At 46.3% G+C, this 20,830-nt stretch overlaps 1 protein-coding gene across 2 annotated transcripts in view; it reads left to right on the forward strand.

Annotated features, from left to right (window-relative positions):
* Positions 1-533: 533 nt before the first annotated feature.
* NR3C1 (nuclear receptor subfamily 3, group C, member 1 (glucocorticoid receptor)) overlaps positions 534-20,830 on the forward strand; it is a 62,576-nt gene continuing 42,279 nt past the window's right edge. Inside the window, exon 1 of one of the 2 annotated variants that reach the window (XM_010156262.1) lies at positions 534-1,713. In XM_010156262.1, the coding sequence (XP_010154564.1) occupies positions 539-1,713 (1,175 nt within the window). In that variant the 5' untranslated portion in view covers positions 534-538. The remainder of the gene's footprint in view (positions 1,714-20,830) is intronic. The other variant, XM_010156263.1, reaches the window with a different exon arrangement.

A 20,830-nucleotide genomic window follows, 5' to 3' on the forward strand; every position in this document is an offset into this window, starting at 1 on the left:
GCTCGGCAGTTCTGTACCTGTCGTAGGAGATGCAGCCGAACCCGCGGGGACAGAGGAAACCGACTGGGGGAAGGTGATCAATGTCCTTCTCCCCTGCACTCCTCAGGGCAGTTAAATACCAGGGAAGGTTACTTTCCAGAATTTGTAATGTGGGAACTTCAACAATTCTTATGCTTCCCTACTTGTCAGGATGGTAACGGAGCTGGCGAGTGTGCAGAGGGATGCCGTGTGCTGCAGTCTGAGTTGCGTGCAGGCAGATTTACCGCTTCATCCAGGGTTAGCAAAGCTTTAAAAAATATACTTCCTTGTTAGCAGTCAGAAATAAAAATAAATAAACGCCCAAAAAAGGCAGTGGGTTTGAAAAAGATGTGGCACGTGTCAGTTTGTAGCCTGATGTGCTGTGTGTTCTCGGAGCAGCCCAACCAGGTTTGCCGGGTGAATGATTGAGACTTCGGGTTTTTTTAAAAGCTGCTATTAAAATACCCTCGCTGTGCTAACTCTGAATGCTTCTGATCTTTTTATAGCTAATGTTAAAGTAATGGATTCCAAAGAATTGCTTAACTCGTCGGATCAAGACAAAACAAGGAAAAATGCGCTCATCAGTACCAAAGGAGGGATCGTGATGGACTTTCATCCACCCTTCAGGGGTGGAGCTACTGTACAAGCCCCTGTGTCTACAACTCCTCTCCCCGTGTCTTCTCAGTCCGATTCCAATCAGCAACCTGCTTTGGCTGACCTTTCGAAAGGATTAGTAAACAATGTGCCTCAGCCAGACCTTTCCAAGGCGGTATCGCTCTCCATGGGCCTGTACATGGGTGAAACAGACGCAAAAGTGATGGGAAACGACCTTGGATTTTCGCAGCAGGGCCAAATCGGCATCTCTTCTGGAGAAACGGACTTCAGGCTCCTGGAAGAAAGTATTGCGAGCTTGAACAAGTCCTCGAGCCTGGCCGAGGACACAAAGGGAGCAGTATCTTCTGAGGTGCCGCTTGAGCCGGATTTCCCGGGCATGGCTGGCCGCAACGTCCCTTTAGAATCAGGAACTGCTGTCCAAAGCCAGGTCGGCTCCAACGGTGGCAACCTGAAGTTATTCTCTGAAGACCAAAGCACCCTGGATATTCTCCAGGATTTAGAATTGCCACCAGTCTCGCCTGGCAAAGAGCCCAATGGGAGCCCGTGGAGGCTTGACCCGTTGCTGGATGATGGTGGCTTGCTGTCCCCTATATCCGCAGATGATGCATTTCTCCTGGAAGGAAATCTCGGTGAAGACTGCAAGCCTCCTATTTTATCTGACACTAAACCTAAAATTAATGACCGTGGTGACCTTTTAACCAGTTCCAAAATGCCAATGCCTCAAGTGAAAACAGAAAAGGAAGACTTCATTGAACTCTGTACTCCTGGCATAAAGCAAGAAAACATGGGCCCAATTTACTGTCAGGCAAACTTCACTGGGTCTAATCTGCTGGGTACTAAAGTCTCCGCCATATCTATCCATGGTGTCAGCACCTCTGGGGGACAAATGTATCACTATGATTTAAATACTGCATCGCTCTCTCAGCAGCAGGATCAGAAACCAATTTTTAATATCATTCCATCTCTTCCTGCCGGTTCAGAAAATTGGAATAGGTGCCAGGGATCAGGGGATGAGACGCTGGCTCCCTTGGGAACGCTCAACCTTCCTGGCAGACCTGCTTTCTCTAATGGCTATTCAAGGTAATTGGTTTTTGTTGCTTTTTATTAGAATACTGCAGAGATGTTTCGCACAACTGCACGCGTGCTGCTTGGTTTCCGTGCTTTCTTTTTTCCTTCCAAGTCCGTCGTCCCTCTTTCGTGTGTTACGTATGGCTGGCTGGTCAGACAGCCCTGAGGAGATGTGTGCCGTGGCACAGCCGTAGCCTTAACCACGGACTCAGCCGTAGGTATAAAGGGAAGCTAGAGGAGGGGAGCTGGCATGCGTTAAGAGAGAAGTAAATAAATCCAAATAAAAATTCTAAGGCACAACCTGGAGGGACTTGAGTACCTGGTGGAAGGGTCCCTATGCAAGGCGGTACAGGAGGAGGGCGGTATAAGGGGGGTATTTACGTGTATCCAGGAGCTGCTATGTTCTCAAGGGTTAGAGGATCAATCGCTGCGAGTATTTTTTTCTTCCTAGTGTTACTCAAATGTTATGCACAAAAATAACTTGGTTGCTGGGTAAATTTCTAGAATTACATTTAAACTGAACTTGAGTTTTAGCTTTGCTTGGGATTGCATTTACCTTACATGGACACGAAGATTCCGAGTAGGGTCTGCTCAGCTGTTTGTTTAATAACTGCATTTAAAGAGATAAGAATGCTTGCTGGAAGATCTAAACATACCTGGAATTCAGCTCTGAAACAGAGCCGCAGGAGGGCTTGCTTGTAGGTGGTTTTTGACATCAGGGTGTTTTAGGGGCGCTGATTAGTACCTGTGTCATGGCTATGTAGTGGTGTTTTCTGCAAGTAATTTGGTGCTGCAGATGCTCAAGAAATACGCTTCTCTGCCCGTCAGGAGCAGGTCCGTGGTGGCAGCCGTGTGCGTCTCCTCGCAGCTGGGGACAGTCCCGATTTCGGGATGAGCAACAAGCCGTGCGTTTTCCTCAGCTGCTCTTTGTTTAATGTGGACTAGCGCAGGCACGGCGTTTGGCTCAGTTGAGGAAAAAAAAAAGAGCCTGAGTCAGAAAATGGCTCTTCAAGTCCATATACGTAAACCCGGCAACTGGAGGCTTTCAATGCAGTACTTGCTTTAACTTTCTTTTTTTATTGCCCCACTGACAGTTGATCCCCAGAGTGTTAGCCGCCAGTCCCGGGGCTCTCCCTGCACGTTACTTGCTCTGTTTTCCCATGGTTGGAATGAGGGGAGTGAGGATTTCTTTGTTCTTCCAGGAAGACAACTTTTAACTTCTTTTCGTTCTAGATTTCTTTCGTAGCTTTTGATTTTCTTGTAGTGAAGATGCGTGGTTTTTTCTTTGCGGTGTTTAAAGCAATTTGTAATGTGAAGAATCCAGGAAGGAGAATTGTAATTTGTGGATAAATATGAATATTGACATGCCTTATTTATTTTGATGAGTAGAAATTCTTTGTATTTGCATAATCGGCCCAACTTCCATGTTGCTTTTAGCTTGTTTCATGGTTTTTTTTTGGGGGGGTGTTTTTTACATTGCTCTCGCTGTATCTTTAATGGCAATCGATATGAAATCTGTATCAAAGCAAAAAGAACGATTTCTGAGTTTGGGAGGTGAATTTCAGTGACTGTGCAAGTAAGCAGATTCCTCCTAGATAGTGGAAATGTTGCTTTTGAGACTTCTGTGAAGTTCAAAACACTGTTTTTGTTTGGCAGAACTGTTTGGGTAGAACCGAGTGCATTCACAGGTGAATGGTTTACTCGTGGGCGTTTGGCTTTTGGGGAATTTCACAAACACCAGTTTTACATACTGTGATTCTGGTAACGCTGTGATGAAAAACCCACTCAAGCTACTCGTGTACGAAATCCGCCTGATCCTGGAGTGAAAAGGGCAGCAGTGCCTGATGTTATCGTAGCTTTATGAAGCAGCGAGGAGTGTGCTCGGCGTGTTTGTGTTGGAGTGGGCAGCAACAGGCCCGCGTGCTGGGGAGAGGTGGCAGGAGCCGGCGGCGGAGCCGCTCTGGTTGGCAACGGAGCATCCTCGGCCTCCGCCACCACTGCATTAACAACGCTGCGCTGCGAGTGTTTGTGTCCTTGCTTCCGGCAAGGTTGTCTTGTATTTCGTTGCTTTCTTTTGCCTTAAGATGATGGATTTGTTTTATTCTTAATTTAAGAAATGTGTAAAGAATTTTGGGTTGGCTCCTAGCTGAGTTTTGCAGAAATAGTTCATGATTTCTAGCCTTCCTGGAAGCTGTTCTTGCTTCCCAAGGATTTTTACACCCTGAAACTACAAAGTTCAATTGTAAACCCAACATTGTTTAAGTTTGCTTTATTTTTTTTTCCATAAAAAGAAGGTGGATTTGCCTCTATTTTAAAATGTTTGAGGTACTAATGAATCCTGGGTTTGAAGCAGGAATCCTCTTTCTTCCTGACCCGTTAGAAATATTTGGTCTAAACTGGGTTAGTTTAAGGTGATGTACTGTGGATTTGTTTGTTTATCTTACAGAAGACATAACAAAATTGGCATTTGTTTTAGAAACAAAGGAATTACAATCTTGCCAGGTTCCTGTGGTCTTTTTTTTTTTTAGGTGCTGGTCGTGTGAGGGGAAGGCTGGGATTTTGAGAGTGCAGAACTGCTAAGCTTCAGTTCCCAATAGAGAATATTCATTGGTGCTGGTAGATTTATTTGGCTGTTCATAACATATTAATTATATACCAAATATATATGAAGAAAAGCTGCAGTCCTGTCCTGGTGGTAAGGTAGTATTTAATTGGACTGTTTTAATGGGAAGCATGGAATGTGTCTTTGTAGACACAGTCTTGAATGGATGTCGTGTCATTTTTAAGTGATTTGGCTTCTAAGGGTAGCACAGCGTGCTGTCTTTAATGAGACGAGTGATAATCAGGGCTGTGGAAGCTAATCAATTCTCCTGTGAGGGATAGGAGAGGCTCTGAAGACAACCAGCTAAATGCGAGCTGGAGAATTTTGTTCAAAAGGAACGAACAGGCAGAAGTCACTGAACTGGATGTGGGGGTTGTGGGATAGTCTGATGTGCAGAACTTGGAGCTGCAGCTCAGCGTTTCAGCTAACACTTAAGATCTCGAGCAGCGGCGAAGCTCCGACGGCTGCCCGAGAGCTTCGTTCTGGGCTTGCTGTGGTGAGGTCTCCCAGCTGAGCGAGCGGCCGCGCCACCGCAGCGGAGCACATGGAGAGGGCGAACAGAATGGAGGGAGGGAAGTAGGTTAACTGAGACAGTTTGCCTTAGATTTTTGTTAACAGAAGAAGGGAGGGAGCATCTGGAAGAGGAGTAAACCAGGCTGAAAGTATTTGGTAAATGCTTCACTGAAGACTTAGAGGGTTTAACGGTGGCTGTCTCTGATGGGATATTATTTGTGATTTATTACACAAAAGCCAGTGAAAACTGCTAAGTTTCAAGGAATTTATTTTAGTAACACACATTCGCAGGACTTTTGTGTGGTATATACATTAAATCCATCGTTCAACTTTTTTATTCCTCTGACTTCCTGGAGATGTGGCTTGTTGTGGGGGGAGTGAAGGACGAGGAGAAGCACCACAGCCACGCAGGGGTTTCTGTGTGCTTTTTCTCTTAGCCTACAGCCAGAATTTACAGAAACTGGGCCCCATTGGCAGTGTTACGGCTTCTCTTATTACACTTGAAATCATTCCTAGTACTTAAGCTTGTGGAGGATAAGGATCATTAAGGAAGTTTAAGAAAGGGCAAGAGCTGAGAGAAGCCATGAAAGAGGAGGAGAATCTGGGAGGGGGAAGAAGTTTCAGTGGTCAGTCACAGTCCAGAGCTTTGCTTCCAGGAGGAGTTACCTTTCCGCCATCACTCTTTAGCTGGGATTCTCCTTGGACTTGGATGTTTTACTAGAAGGAAAGGGGAAAAAAGGGTTTGTTTGCTAGAAATGGTAAAGGTCAGTTGTCCGTTTGTCTTGCCGCATTGTTTCAGCTTGGCTTTTGGCCAAGGCTGGTGGCTTGGAACACTTGGATGTAGCACTTGAAGTTGTCTGACTCAGCAGTGTATAATGTATGGTACATATGGAAATATGTCGGGTTTAATAATTCTATTTTGATATAAAAACCAGACTTGCTATTTGGAGAGAGTGCTCAGGGTTTCAGTAGTCTGTGTTGTGATTTGTCAGCTTAATGCAAGACGGGACTTGGCTTTTGAGTCTTGGAAACGCACGACAAAAAAATCTAATTGTTTTGGCAGAAAGGGATGAATCGGGAATGTCCTGCAGAAGGTGCCGTAAGGCACTATGAGAAGGGAGTTAGATAAGTGATAGCTCAGGTAAGATATAATCCTTTTTTTATAATCAGATTCAGCTGACCCATTCCACTGAGTAGGTTGTCATAAGTCTAACCCAAATTGCTAATTTTTTCTAATTTATTTCCCCCTGCAAAGATCCCCATTTTAAACCCAGCTCTAGCTGATAAACCACCAGTTGATTTTTGCTGCCCACTGTATTTTTTTAATCCATCTTAACTAATGGTGGAACCCCCCTGTACTCCTCCTCTCGCAGTGAAAGCAAAACTATCGCTGAACCAGCTCCACTCGCGAATCGGCTCCGAGTTGTGCAACGTAGGCATCGCCCAACTCCTGTGTCGTGTGTGCACTGTGTTGGAGATGACTTTGACACAGTGAGAGCAAACTGTCTTGGGAATGCGAATGGCCCGTCTTACTCGGGCTGTTGCTGCCCGTTCTGGCAGCGAGCAAGAGGCAACTACTGTATGGTGTGTGTGGAACTGCCAACGGGACTGACTTCTGTGCTGGAAAGGTTTCCGAGGTCCCCTTTCATGGCCACTGCCTGGGAGGGGGGCTTCTGGGAGCGGCTGGTCTGTTTAATTATTTGGTTTTATGTTGCCTGGCTTGCAGTGGTGAACGTGGTGGAGAAGAGCGTGGCGCTGGTGCCTTGGATGCAAAGCTTGTAGCAAAGTTTGGCTGTTTGTTTGTTACACCTTGGAGTAGATACGTTGTTTCTCTTGGTTCCACAGCGGATACAGTATCTCTGCCCCTGGGTACCATTCACAGTCCATGTGCTCCAAGGCAGATGCCGGGTTCTGCCGATCCAAACTGCAGCGTGGCCCAAGTGTGATGGTAATGGCAGTTCTCCTATCAGCCTGTGCTTGGGCTGGAGTAAGGATACCTTCCCCAGCCTTCCCAGCTGCATCCGTAAGGTGGAGTTCAGTGGAACGGATGCTGTGCTGGTGACCTTGCCTCCTCTAATACAGCGGTTGCAAAATTTCAACCATGCTCCTTTTATTTTCTTTTTTATTGATGTACAGTCGTCATTCAAGAAAACTTTTAATCCATTATCCTCTTACCTAGTGTAAGCTCATCGTAAAAAGACGATAATACTTTTTATTAAGTAGCTTGTGGCTTCTGGGTCTCTTCAGAGCACTTCTTTCGGAGCACCTGAGGGATCCAGTGTTGGCATTTGGGTGCAAAACATGATTTGGAGCCTTTTTAAGACATTTTGTTAAATCTCAGTACCACTGACTGGAGAAACATTCGTTCCCACGTCACTGGTCAAATTCTGAGCAGTGTCTTTTCCACAAACTTTACCAGAGGAGAACGGGTACTCGGCAATCAGAAATGTGTTTGGGAGAAAATGAACACAGGTTTCTCAGTAGTAACTTTTCTCCTCACAAGCCCCTTGCTTGTGGAATATTGCAGGACACAATTCTATCTCCGTTCCTCGTCTGGGGTCGATGCAGAGTGCCTGAGCCCATGGCCTGCTGCTGGTGTGCTGGTATAGCGTAACATAGGCAAACGCGTCCAGTGTCCTTATTCCTGAGATAAATCACTTACCAATAAAATCCTGTTTTCAGTCCAAGTTGTAAGCGATGGGAAAGGCTTTGCAGAGCTGTAGTTACGATTAATTTGGTGGTATGTTATTAGAGTAACTGAAAGCGTGTCGCCTTTGGCTTACAGAAATGAACTATAAGATGCATTCAAAGATGATAACTTCTGACTGTCCTTAGAAACACAGAAACGAATGTGTGCACCGGGGTAGGTTCTGGGAAGCCTATTTAGTCATAGAGTACACTGCACAACAGGCCCAGGGAGCCTGTTGTGTTAAGCTGTCTTTGGTTTTATAGCCTTTGTCTCCCAGAGTCTGGCAGTATACACAAATTTTAATCTTATTTACTGAAGTATTAATGTCTTGCATTGTTGCATGTGCAGATTATTCGTGTTCTCATCACAGCGGTTTTCTGACTGATTCACTATAGTGTGGGATCCATTTATAATACAGCCTTTGCTTAAATAACCAAGGCACTTGCAGACCAGGAGTTAATCCTGCGCTTAGTGCTGGGTTTTGGATATATTAGGCAGATACTGTCAGTGGATGGCCTCACCCCCTTGGGACAGAAGTGAACCGATGCAGCTGGAAGAGATGACACACAAAAAAAAAAAAAAAAAGACGATTTCAGCTCATTGTCTCAGCATTGACTTCACATTAACTAGTTTCAAATATCCATAGGAAAAACATGAACTGCAAAACTTGCCATTGCTTTGCCTGCGCGTGAGGGCGAGACGAACGGCGACTACGGCTTTGCCAGTCACCTGCAGAGCAATCTAAGCAGAGGGTAACCTGCACGGGGCGTACCCCGTCCGTGCGTTGGAGCACTCAAGTGTCACAGGCTTAATTAAAAGGAGGCTGAACGACGTGGACGCGCAGCTCTTGGGGCCTTTCTGCAGGAGGTGCAGGTTGTCCCCCGTGCCTAGCGAGTCCAGCATCTTGCACTTACTGGAGGGGTGAGTAATTGCGCTTCCAGAAGTAGCGTGTTGGGTTGGGAAGAAAATTTAGTGCAATTACTGCGTCTCCTGGAGGTTTTTCTTCTCACCTCATCTTCACTACAAAGAAGGTGTAATGCTGTGCACATGCCTCCTATGTTCTTACCTGTCTTGGCTTATGCTAACCTCTACCATGACATTTTCTGCCGGCATTCTTTTCCTGCTGGAACAAAATCTCCTTGTGTTCAAGCTATGCATCATATTGCTTGAAATATGACTATATAGACCGTGAGAAAAGGCGTCCCTTCGACTTTCTGTGGCCTGCACCACTGGATTTATCACACAGCCACCTCGCGTGTGGCGGAGGTGGGTTTGAGCAGTGGCAGTGAGTGTCCCTGCAGCTTCGCAAGCTCTTGCTCGGGGAGGGGTGATGCTGGCTAGCACCTGGACTGGGGAATGTACGGGATGTCCGTCTTTCTTGCTGCCCTTATGTGAGACTTAAGTTCAGATTCAAGGACACGGTGTTACTTAGCCAGGATATCATGTAGAGCTATATAATAATGGTTCCTTAAATCAATAATCACTACAATTGTGTGGAATTCTGGAGGAAATCATGCTCTTAAGTCATCTTGACATCTTCTGTGGAGTGTATTTCTGGGCCAGCCAACTGTGTTCTTCATGTAAGAGTTGCGGGTATTTAGCCTGAAGAAGGGAAGGTTTGGGGGAGACGTTATAGCAGTCTCCAGTTATATTCCAGTGCCTGGTGGGGCTACAAGTAAGCTGAGAGGGACTTCTTCCAAGGGCAGGGAATGACAGGACAAGGGGTAATGGGTTTAAACTGAAAGAGAGAGATTGGGATGGGACATCAGGAAGGAATTCTTCCTGCAGAGGGTGTGGAGGCACTGGGACAGGTTGCCCAGAGAAGCTGTGGATGCCCCATCCCTGGAAGTGTCCAAGGCCAGGCTGGATGAGGCTTGGAGCAACCTGGTCTAGTGGAAGGTGTCCCTGCCCATGGCAGGGGGTGGGACTGGAGGGGCTTTAAGGTCCCTTCAACCCAAACCAGTCTGTGATATAGTTTGTATTAGTTGGTTATAATTAAAACTCTGTACTCCATCTCTACCTATGGAGCTCTCAGTCCCTGTTAAGTCCTCCTAGAAAATGGTAATTCTGATGCACAAGCTGCTGATGTTCTGTTGTGGAGATGCAATACATTAGGCAACTTCCAGTTTTTGATCAAATATCTCAATTTTCCTGAGAGCGCAAAGGCAAAACTGCTGTCGGGAAAGGATTTCTAAAATAATGATCATGTCTGTCTTGAATTCAGTTCACTGCTACCGTAATTTAGTTAAGAAACTGAGCTCCATATTAGATTTTACAGTAAAACATTCTTCATCCTATTGGTAATAGGTCTGTAGAGTTACTGTGTGTCAGAGAACAGCTGGGGATCATGAGCATATGAATGCATCACGGTCACCCAAGAATGAATATGAACCTTCTGAGTAGCAGGGCACGATTTACTATTGAGATACTTCATGTTTCTCGTTTTCCTTTGCATAACAATAAGTTTTAAGTAAGGAAATACTGCTCGGGATGCTAGTTTGCTGTTAGGAATTGGGTCACAAAGGAGTAGTTTGCCTCTGGATACTACTTGGGAAAGTGGCTGCACTGTCAGGTTGCAGTGAATACGCTAGGTATCCATGAAGTATGTACTTCAAATAAGCAAATAATGGAAGTGGTTTCATAGCTTTGTGGCTGGGTTTTCTGTTTCGCTTTGGTTTTATTTTGGAGGATTTGAGATCTGATGTTTTTTGATTACCAGCCTCAAGAAAATTGGGAAAATTCCTGCAATTCTCCTAATGGGAAGGACCCGTTGTGGTGAGCTTCTGGCTGCGTCATGGCCATTGGTCTTGTCTGGGGTTGTGGGTCTCCCTGCCTGTGAATATTTGAATACCTGCTTCTCCTGGAAGCACTGGCTGAGATGAGGGTGTGAAGGTAGGGAACCTCCTTGTTCCCGGGCAGGCAGTGGCTTGGCCATATCTCTGGTGGGGTGAGAGTGTGTGAAAGCAGGGCGTCTGTGGTTGGAAAGTTTGTGAAACTTCTAGAAAATGAGTTTCTGATCTCGGATGAGGAACCTCCGGCCATTGTAGGGCTGCTTTCCAGCCCTGTGCTTTGTGTTCGGTGGGCGAGGGCTCCCTTCACCAGCCAGATGTTTCCAAAGGGCGCTGCTGCGCGGGGTGTGCGGGCATCTGGCCTCGCTGTCCCCTTCAACACATCCTGGTTCTCCAAACCCTACGTCTCCAAACCAGGCCTTCGAGCGCAGGTTATGCACGGGAGAGCATGAGCGTGAGCTTCTGGGGCTCTTTGTGTCTCATTGCCAAGCGCCAAAAGGGCCGCGCTGCGGGGTGCCGCTCTCCTGAGCGGGGAGCCTGCTCTCTGTGACAGAAACGAGCAGCTGATGGGGTTTATTTTTGTTGTCCTGGCCGGGAGAACCTGTTCGCCTGGTGTGTGTGATTGCATGCGGTGATGTGGCAACAGGGCCTGGTGCGACTGTGTGGAAGGGCGGCTCTGCCGGGACACGTCAGAGGCTGCAGATGGCAACTGCTGCATCCCCATAGCTGGAGGGTCACAGTGGGGTGTTTGTTGGGGTGAATTGGATGTGATGTGCCACTGCACTGGGCTGGAGCCGGTCTCTGTGCCGCTCTCCTTAGGAGCTTTTAACTGCCTGTAGCTCCTCCACTGACACTTGGGGCCGTGGATGTGGTGTGGCCTTGAAGGAGCGTGACTGTCGGACTGATGCCTTGTCAGAAAAGGGTTTTGTCATCTCTCGTATCACTTAGAAAGGAGGTGTGTACGAATATGGTTATAATGTGCTATTGGGAAGAAAATTTGCAGTTTTTCTGTAGCTTTTCATTTGCTCAGATGATGCAAATTGGTAATTATGTATTTTAAATTGACGCATCTGCTCCGTAGGCACGTTACGGATCTCTATGTACCCGTGTATTTTTTCCTCTTGCTTTTTTTGTTTCTTTCAGAGTTTTTTGTTACCTTTCCGAAGCAGTAACTTACTAAAGCCATCAGCTAAAGGTTTTTAATAAATAGGTGCTGCAAACATGCATGTGCTGCACGCACAGGTGTGGATTTGTTTTGCAGGAAAAAACTTTAAAAAATACAGTTACTACTTGCAGACTTTATCGTTTCATGTCCTGATTTCAGTCAGCATATTCCCTAGCTCTTCTTTTCTCTCTCTTTATTAATTTTGTGTTGTGTGTGAGTTCCTCCCAAATTAATTGCATTGTCCCAGTATGAGGATGTTGATATAATTAGACCTTTTTAAAGGACTCTGAATCTCGGTTCTCTTAAAACATGGAGTAGATTGCAATATAAGTCAATATAAAATATTGAAGAAAAACAAGTCCTATCTGAGAACAGGCATTTTAAAAGGCTTTAAAAATTAGACATCCTGAATTTGATATCCAGAAAAGGTTTAGGATGCTGGTGATGAGTGAAGGAGTACGGAATTTCACTTCACAGCTTAATTTTCGTAAGATAATAAATGTTTGTTGAAATGATAGCAGACTGCATATGAAATGACCAATTCGGCCTCTTTCTGAATGCTAGAATTCATAGAAATTGGTCTTTATTGGTGGGAAAAACTTTAGTTAGAAGGAAGAGAAAGGCAATGGGGGAGTTGGATGGAACCGATGTGCAGGCTGTGGGAGAAGAGGGAGCTGGGAGCAGCCCTCTCCTTTGGGCAGGGCGCTGCTTTCTCGGGCGAGGATCAGCAGCTTGTGGAAACCAGGTGGTGCCAACACCAGTACGTAAGGTAATGCCTAGAGGAGGAGGAGAAGGGAGATACATTACCTTTTCGTAAGGCGTTGCAGAAACGCAAACAATGGGATTTGGGAGGACTTTTGGGGAGCCTCAAACCCAGCCCCTTCTGTTATTGTACCTTTAATAAGTGCAGCGTACCACCCGAGCTGGGACAGGGATCTTGCCCCACGTAGAAATCTTCTGTGCAGCATTGGTGCCTTACGTGTCTGTGGGCTCCGAACCACAGTTCGGAGTGTTTGTGTCGTGGCCTCCAGTTCTGTGCAGGCTGGCGCTTGCTGACATGACTGGTGAGACTGGTCTGAGAGGTGTGAGGGCTGGTGCTTGCTGGTGGGGAGGTGGTGTTTAAATACAGCTCAAATCCACATACTTGGACATTTCTGGGGTAGATGTGCTGTCCTTCCGTAACAAGGGAAGAGTCAAACGTGGCGGGGAACTAGGCTGCCTAGAGAAGCTGTGGATGCCCCATCCCTGGAAGTTTCCAAGGCCAGGCTGGATGAGGCTTGGAGCAACCTGGGCTAGTGGAAGGTGTCCCTGCCCGTGGTAGGGGGTGGGACTGGGGGGGCTTTAAGTCCCTTCAACCTAAACCATTCTCAGATTCTCTGATTATGTAATATGTGGGGCTGCACCTTATGTGCAAAGAGAAACTAAAAGTGGGAAGACCAGATGTCCACGGTCAGGACTTTCTCTCTAGATATTCAGGGTCTTACGTGCCTGTACAGCCTTCATGGGGAGGGGGGAAGAGGCTGAGGGTCCAGCCCTGTGCAGTAGGTGATGGGCCAGGGAAAGGCAGTGTTTGTGAAGGGGGACTGAGGGTAAGGGGGTGTGCTCAAAAAACAGGAGATGGTGAAGGTTTCCGTGGTAAGAGGTTGGTTAGGCTGACCTGAGGTACATCTGAGAGCTGGGGGGGCGTTGAAAATAGCCTAAAGAAATTAGGTTTTTTTGTCATAAGTACCATTAGAAAGAGCTTCATCTCTGTTATGGTTTTCTCATGAATGCAAGAAACTGTTCCCTTATCACATGTTAACTTTTAAAATGTTTTGAGATCTTGATAAAGGAACTCTGAAGAGATACCAGTGAATTATTTTTAGTATGCTGTTTTCATTTGATCCTCTTTGGTAGATTGCACAGGAAAACAACTATGATGAGACTGAAGGGTTGCACCACTTCTTTTTAATTCTTTAATTTTAGTTAAAGAAATTACTGTGGTTTTGTGTAGCTCAGTAGGTTAGGTCTTAGGAATATGCTACATTATTGTATTGAAGAGATACTTGCTATGAAAAGAGTGGTTTAAAATGGCAGAGAAAATAAAGAAAAAGTGAAAGGCTGTGAGTTATACTTGCTTGAAAATAAATTCAGCAGGTTTGTTTACCTTGCTCAGATTTCCAAGCAAACATAAATGAGAATTGGATTTGTAAAGAACGGTAATGTCTTTTTGGCCCATGAATTTTCTAAATGATGTAATCCCTTTTTAGAGGAAAGGGAAGACTGATAATGCTTTTTGTGTTACTTGTTTTGACCGTGTGATACTGCTAAGCTTATGGTTTCAGAGGAGAGTGAACACTGAATTGCATGCTGTCTGCAGTGTTTGAAGTAGCACAAAGTACGCGAGAGGTCCTGTGTCACAAGCAGAGTCTCCCTTGGTGCTGTCTGTAGGCAAAAGAGCTGCCTCTTTAATACGTATTTTGGAAAAGGCGTTTTCTCTAAGCTGTTCTGCTCTGTTCCAGACCACAGCAGTCATCTTAAAGGTCACTTGGCCACACTGAATTCAGTGAGGATTTATCTTTTCTAAAATCTGAGCCCTGGTCTGTCATAAGGTCCCTTGGTTTCGTTTTCATGTAGCTTTATGAATTCTGCCTTTCCTGAATATGTATTTCTATAAGCCCCACACATCTGCCATTTTCTAAACAGAGAAGGAAGCTCTTCTGACACCTTCATTTTTAACAAAACCCATCTAACGAGTTGTGTGATGAATTCGCTTTCCGTAGTTGGAGCAGACAAGTCTGTTCCAGTGACGTGTCAGGTTCTTTGCAAGTTATGTGTGTGACTTCATAAAAATGAAATTTAGTGCTAAAACTCCTGGTATAAACTGAAACTGCTGTAAAAGTCTGAATGCTCAGAGTACTTCATTTTGAGTAGCAGAGCATTTTTTTTTTTTCCAGGGAGCAGTTAATATTAGGATGCCTGCAAGATTACATTCTTAGTCACACTAGATATTTGACAGCTACTTTCCAACCAGAGCAACTGGTTTGACAAATGAGCTTGGACCTATTTTATCACTTTAAAGATTGTGCTCTAAAGATTCTTTTAACACATTAGAGGTTGGAACATCTGATATTTTATGAAGTAACAGTCAGGAGGCTGGAATATTGCTTTGTTTCGTGACTTGGTTTGTTCCAGCCTGCAGCAGAAGACTCCATGGTTACGTTGCGCAGCACACCACTGAGGAGGGAGGAAGTGACTTGGGTTTCTATTCCTGGCTGACCCCAGCCTGTAAACCCAGGAAGAGCTTTAAAGGAAATGTAACTTTTAGCCCTTTGAATCTTTCCAAGCATTCGCAAGTGCTACCAACTCTGTCTTCCTGTGTGCAGCGTTCCAAGCTGTGGACGTCTTAAAATCACCGTCCTAATTTAAAAATGGACCCAACCGCATACCTAACAAGGCAAGTCCTAAAACTTCATGGAAATAGGCGGCAAAGCTGCAGTTCCAAATGTTCTTCAAAACGTCTCTGTTGTTGTTGAAATAGAATGTTTGTTTACCAAACTATTACTGCTGGCGTCTTGAGGGGTATGTGTATTCTTTTGGCCCGTAAGAACAAGCTTGGGTTTCTTCGTTGGGTCAGGGAGTCTCTTTCTAGGTTCTGTATTAAAAAAGGAAATAAGTTCAACAGAGGTTGGTGTTTTTCCTCACTTGTGTTTTTGCTGCTCGAAGCTGTTTGTAATGGTTCTGCTTTTGTGAAGATGGCACAACTCCTTATCTGTGCGTTGAAGGTGAGATAATAACTTTGGAGATGTGCTGTGAGTGTTACAGTGCCTGGCCCCGCTGACAGAAGCTGCCGACACAGGACAGGGTAAGGCTTTTGGATGGGGTTTGGTCGTGCAGTCAAAAGATCTGTAGGCTTGCCAAAACCCCTTGGAGATGTAAAAGGTGATTGGGTACCACGTGTGACTTGGAGTGTCCCTTCTAAACGCACGTAACTCGCTAAACGATGCCTGACGTGCTAATTGTAAGGTGGATTTTTCTAGACTGTGTTTAAAATCTCGGTGCTGGTTTAGCAATGATGGTGCACCATCATATGGTAGGGAAATCCATAACTAAATGGCGAACTGCGACAGGGCACCTATGGGACTGGGAAGTTCGTGTCCTGCCGCGGACGTGTCGATCGCTCAGTGTGTCTGGGAGGTTTCCGTTAGTGGTATGGATACCTCTGTCTTACCCCAGTATTGTGTCACCAGCTGCATCGAACTCCCCTCGCTGGAACTGGTGTGGCCTCTGTTGGTGTAGCTTGTCTGGGGGATGCTGACAGTTCCTATGTAGTGCAACGAGGAAAGGTGGCTTTGTGGCTTTGGATTTGGTGTGACTTTATGCCGTGAGCTGGCTAAAGAGGCTCCTGGTGGGAGAGCTGCTTTGCCCTCGCAAGACTGCTGAGGTTGGTGCTGCTGATGGAGAGGGCAAGCCAAGACCGGTGTGCAGGTGACTGTAAATGGGGAACTACATATAAATGAGGCAATTGGCTTAAAAACCAACACCTAAAGAAGCAGCACCAACACCAAGAAACCCCTAAACAGCTTGGAGACTGGCTCACACAAGTGAATGCCAGGAATGTATCACTTTGTGATACACCGATAGCCCCAACTGCCTCGCTTTAATTTAAGAAAAAATAAAAATAATCATTTTAAAACAGGGGAAAGGTTGCCCAAATGTGGTGAACCAGAATCCCATAAAAGAGGCGAGTTCGTTTGTGAATAAGAAACAGGGATGGAGAGGACCTGCCGGGCAGCGAAGGTGGCCTGGCTGCCAGACCGGCTGCCGTGGGTGCGCCTCATCGGACAACACGGCTCTGCGCGACCTGGAGCACTGCGGGCAAGGAGTCCGGCTTCTGCCCTTGGCAAGGTGGCGGATGTAAAGCTGTAAGGTCACCGAGCACATGAGTCTCCTGGGACAGGGCTGTCCTTGCTCCTGGAAGGAAAACAACCCCTCATCCGCTGTCCTGGGTTTCTCTGAGGTTGTCGGTGAGCCTGTGGACACGGGAAATCCAACTGACCTGAATATATTGGATTTTTTTTTTTCTTTCTTTTAAGGCTTTGACATGCTTCCTTGCCAGAGGCCATTTAAAAAGAAAGGCACTCACAAAAACCCTCAAGTTGTCATGGAACTGGAAGAGTGGTTCTTTTGTGGGCTTGAGGGCTGGTCAGAGAACGGGAAGCGAAGGGTAGGATTTAGTGGTTGCTTTTCAGGACGAGAAGTTGACTGCCTGGTTCCCTGCGGGTCCGTGCTGAACCAGGGCCTGAAAAAGGAGCATGTGGGGCGGTTTCTGGGTTAGCTGATAGGAAGCTATTTTGGGTAGCTGAGAGAAGCTCTCTGACAGCGCAGCGAGCACACGGGCAAGCCGACGGGGGAGCCTCCGTCCAGAAAATGTAAGGTCGTGCGCCCAGGGAATAGTATCTATACGCTGCTTGTACAGTACGGAGCTTGGAGCTGGCAGCTGGGAAAGGGGTTCTGGGTTGTCACTGCTGCCTTGTGAAACCCTCAGCACAGCATGCGACGGCAGCCCGGGGTTTGTGCTACCCAGAAGGATAAAAGAATGGGCATTGGCTTGGGCTGTGAGCCTCGGCGTGCTCGTGTCCCGATTCTGGCCTTGTCCGGAGCGGGATGGATACGTTTGGGATTTACCCCCAGAACAGTTCTGTCAGATGGGTTTGTCTCCAATGCTTAAGAAATCGTCCCCAAATGCCAACAAGCTAAACAGACAGAATGGAAGGGTCAGCCTCAGCCAGGAGGACGCAACGTGTGACGATGTTGAATAGCGGTGAAGTCTGGGGTGGCTGTAGCGACGTCTTCCTGCACAAGGTGCTCTCGTTGTTCATATTGGTATATCCGCATGTGTCTGTATTTCCACCACCCCTCTGTTAAATTCCATACTTCATTTTGTCTTTAAAATTACAAGTAAGTCAAGGCAACTGTGGGAAGCAGGCTGCTCACACGGCTGCCGAGGGAGATTCCTGCAGGCTTGAAAGCCAGGCTTGGCTTCTCCCATACGGTAGTCGTCGTTTCAAAGATGTTCCAAGTCTTCCGTTACAAAGACGGGTCGCTCTGTCACGTACGTTGTCATCAGCAATTCTCCCCAGCTGCCCCTGTTGTCGCCCTCCCACGTCCATACGCATCAGATCGCTGTACCCGGGGTGACGAGCATTGGTTTGACTCCAGGTCTGCTGCCCCAGGTGCCACGGCAGAGGTTGGCACCCGCTTTTGCAAAAATCCACGTTGTTTTCGCTTACATCAACGGCTTCTCGATAACTTAACTGCAATGCATTTATAGTAATAGAAAAAATAGAAATTTAATAGATTTAGTACACTTAGATTTGTAAAAGTTTGTAATAGTTAGAAGCATTTTTTACGAATACAGCATATATTGTGTGCTTACATAATAATTCAAGAAAAATTAGGAACTGACAGTATTTTAGCCCTTTCAGTAACTTATTTACCTTTGTTTTCTAATAGCAAAGGGTAGAATCCAGTGCTGTTGTATTTATATTCCCTCTTTCCTAGGGAGCGTGACTCTGGGGGATGTCCCTTTGTTAGCAATGCTTCCTGGTTTCGAAGGTGCATTAAATCTGCGGGTCTTGGCAAGGGGAGATAATCGGTTATTGGGAAAGAGCTTGTACTCAGATATTTCAGTTGTGCAGTTGTGTGTGCTCAGAAAATGGTTCGGTTTGGGTCTGGAGATGCGGAGTCGGTGCTGTCGGGCAGGCCGGCAGCAGTCTGTTGCCATGGGATCCTGGCAGTCATCCTTTCCCTGCGCTGATCCCAGAGGGATCAGTCGGATCCCTCTTCATACGTTCTCCTTCTGCGCAGCACCTTGTGTTGCTTCTATACATTTCCCATGGTGATGAATCCATAAATGTTCCCAGAACTGGAATTTTCGTGAGTAAAGCTGTTGTTGAGGCATAAGCAGGGAATGGCATTGGGAATCCTTTGTGTATTCCTTCCCTGAGGGGTTTCCTTAACTCCTTCTAAGGGGAAGGGGTCATCGCGTGGGTACCACCGAGTGCTTGGACTTACCCTTGCACAGCGTGTGAAGAGTGATCCAAACACGGCAATGCCTGGATGGTGCCTTGGTGGACGTTGCTGTTCAGTGCCAGTTGCATGTTCTCCAGCTTGTGTTTTGGGGAACTTCCCATGCCTGTGAAGGAGAGCGGGCTGGGATAGCTGATGGCATCTCCTCGCTGCGTGTTGCTCCGTGTTCCTTTGCTCTACTGTCTGTGTTTCTGGAGCTCAGTCTGGTAGTATTTTCAGCTAACTTCAAAAGAAATATTTCAGCTAGTCTTTGAGCAGTCGTGTACTGTGTCACAATTGTCATGGGCACGTAAACCCAGAGCTGTGTCCCTGCCCTCTGTACGGCAGTTTCTCGAGGAGGAGCTCTTTTACCTTTCTCCCTGCCTGAACTACCCAAGATCCTCCTTTTCACAGCCCTGGCTCCTGGTCTGGGTACGTGAATTTCTTTGATTTCTCCAGCAGTAGGTGTTCAGATTGGGTGATCGTTATTTTCGTTCACGTTGCTGAGCGAGATGATTGCGGACGGGCAAACGTTACTCCTTTCCCCTTTCTACAGGTGTCCGTGGTGCCGGCTGCTGTTAGTAACACTTGGGTAGTTCACGCTCGCCGCGCCATTGGCGTTTGGTGGGGGTTGCTATAGTTATTGCCCTCCTGTATCTCACAAATCTGAGTCAAGTAATTGGCTGTAATTTTGTGACCCTCCAACACTGACACGTTCACTTATTTGGGATCTCAGAGTTGGTTGAGTCTCCGCTCCCTTTTCCTATTACGGGCAGCACAGTGAAGGCAGGTTCGCTCTTGCTGCATACACCCTGTACCTTTTACAGATGGGGGGATGCTTTATTTAGTTCAGGGCTTTTTTTTTCATCCTTCTGGAAACTATTGCCATAAAAATAGTTCCTATGAATAAACAAAGGTGCAGAAAAATGTAAAAATTCATACATATACGTGCAAAAGGATATTGCTGGTCCTTACTGAGGGCGACACCTCAGACCTCTTCACTGCTGATGAGTTCAGCCACAATTAAAAGCTGAAGTTCTGTATTTTTCACCCTCCTGGTCGGTACCACTGAGAAAGACAAATGGAGATTAAATTTGAGATTGATTTTTATCTCCTTTTGTGTACTCAGGAAAGCTAGATAAAAATATTTCTAATAAATCCTTTCTTGCACTCGCCTCAGAAGGTCTTTGCAAACTGAGCAGTGTGTGTTTGGTGCGGGGCCCGGGCGTTTCTTAACGTGCATTTGCCTTCTGGTAGCAGCAGAGATCGTGGGGAGAAGCCGTTGTTAGGAGATGTCAGCCAGGTGCGTACCAGCCAGCAGTTTAAAATCAAGACAAAGTGTAATGATGCAGAGGAGGAGAGGAGTGAAATGGAGAAAGGGAAAAAGTACGTTGGTAACTGGAGGGAGATGGACCCAACATGAGTTGCGTGTGATTCCTGTTGTGCCGGGCATGCAGGCGGACACATCTGCGGTGCGATGCGGGGAATTCTCCGTGTAGATGACCAACCTTAAACTTTTAAAAACGGTGGTGGTCATTAATTCAGAAAGTGAGAGCTATATTGAGCATTCAGACAATATAATTTTTGCATATTCAACTTCCTCTGTCTCTTACTTACGCATAAATGCAAATGACAAGTAACCCAACAGCCATCCGCTGGATGAGCTCCTCGGCTGCGTTACTGCCCTGCGCCTCCGCACGCCTTGCTGGTCAGCCACCCAGCTGTGGCAGAAGACAGCCCGCTCGCGGGATCACCTCCCGGGCTTCCACACAGCCATCCGAGCAGTGACGGCGTCTCCTGTTTCCTCCCTTCAGCTGCAACCACTCTGCTCTCTTAGGAGCTCGGAGCCCGGACAGAGTTGTACATGAGGGACATGTGCATAGCAGTATTGTTTCTAATAACACAGGTCCTGCTTGTAGCTAAATGTTTGTAACGCAGAGGTTTTAATTCTACATTATTTTTAATGGTCTTTTAAAGACAAAGCTGTTAACAGTCACTTCTGAATCGGAACAGCCATCAGTGGTGAATATTTTTATCGTTGTCGGTTTTGTTCTTCCTTCCTCTCTGAACAGAAAACTTCGGGGCTTTTTTTGGATTCATGGATTCACTGTATGGTTATCAGTGGTTAGACAACAAGTAAACAGCTTACTGTAAATGGGCTGTGTGCCAGCTGGCCCCCAGCTATCCTGCAACTTGTGACTTGCACTCAGGCTCAGAAGAATGCTTTTTTACTTGGTCATTTCCTTCCCTTTCAACTACAAAAACTAAACCTTTTTTTTTCCTCCAGTTAAGTAGCTTTCCCGCACTAAATATTAAAATTA

This window comes from Eurypyga helias, unplaced genomic scaffold, assembly GCF_000690775.1.
Source record: "Eurypyga helias isolate BGI_N326 unplaced genomic scaffold, ASM69077v1 scaffold24147, whole genome shotgun sequence".
NCBI lineage: Eukaryota > Metazoa > Chordata > Aves > Eurypygiformes > Eurypygidae > Eurypyga > Eurypyga helias.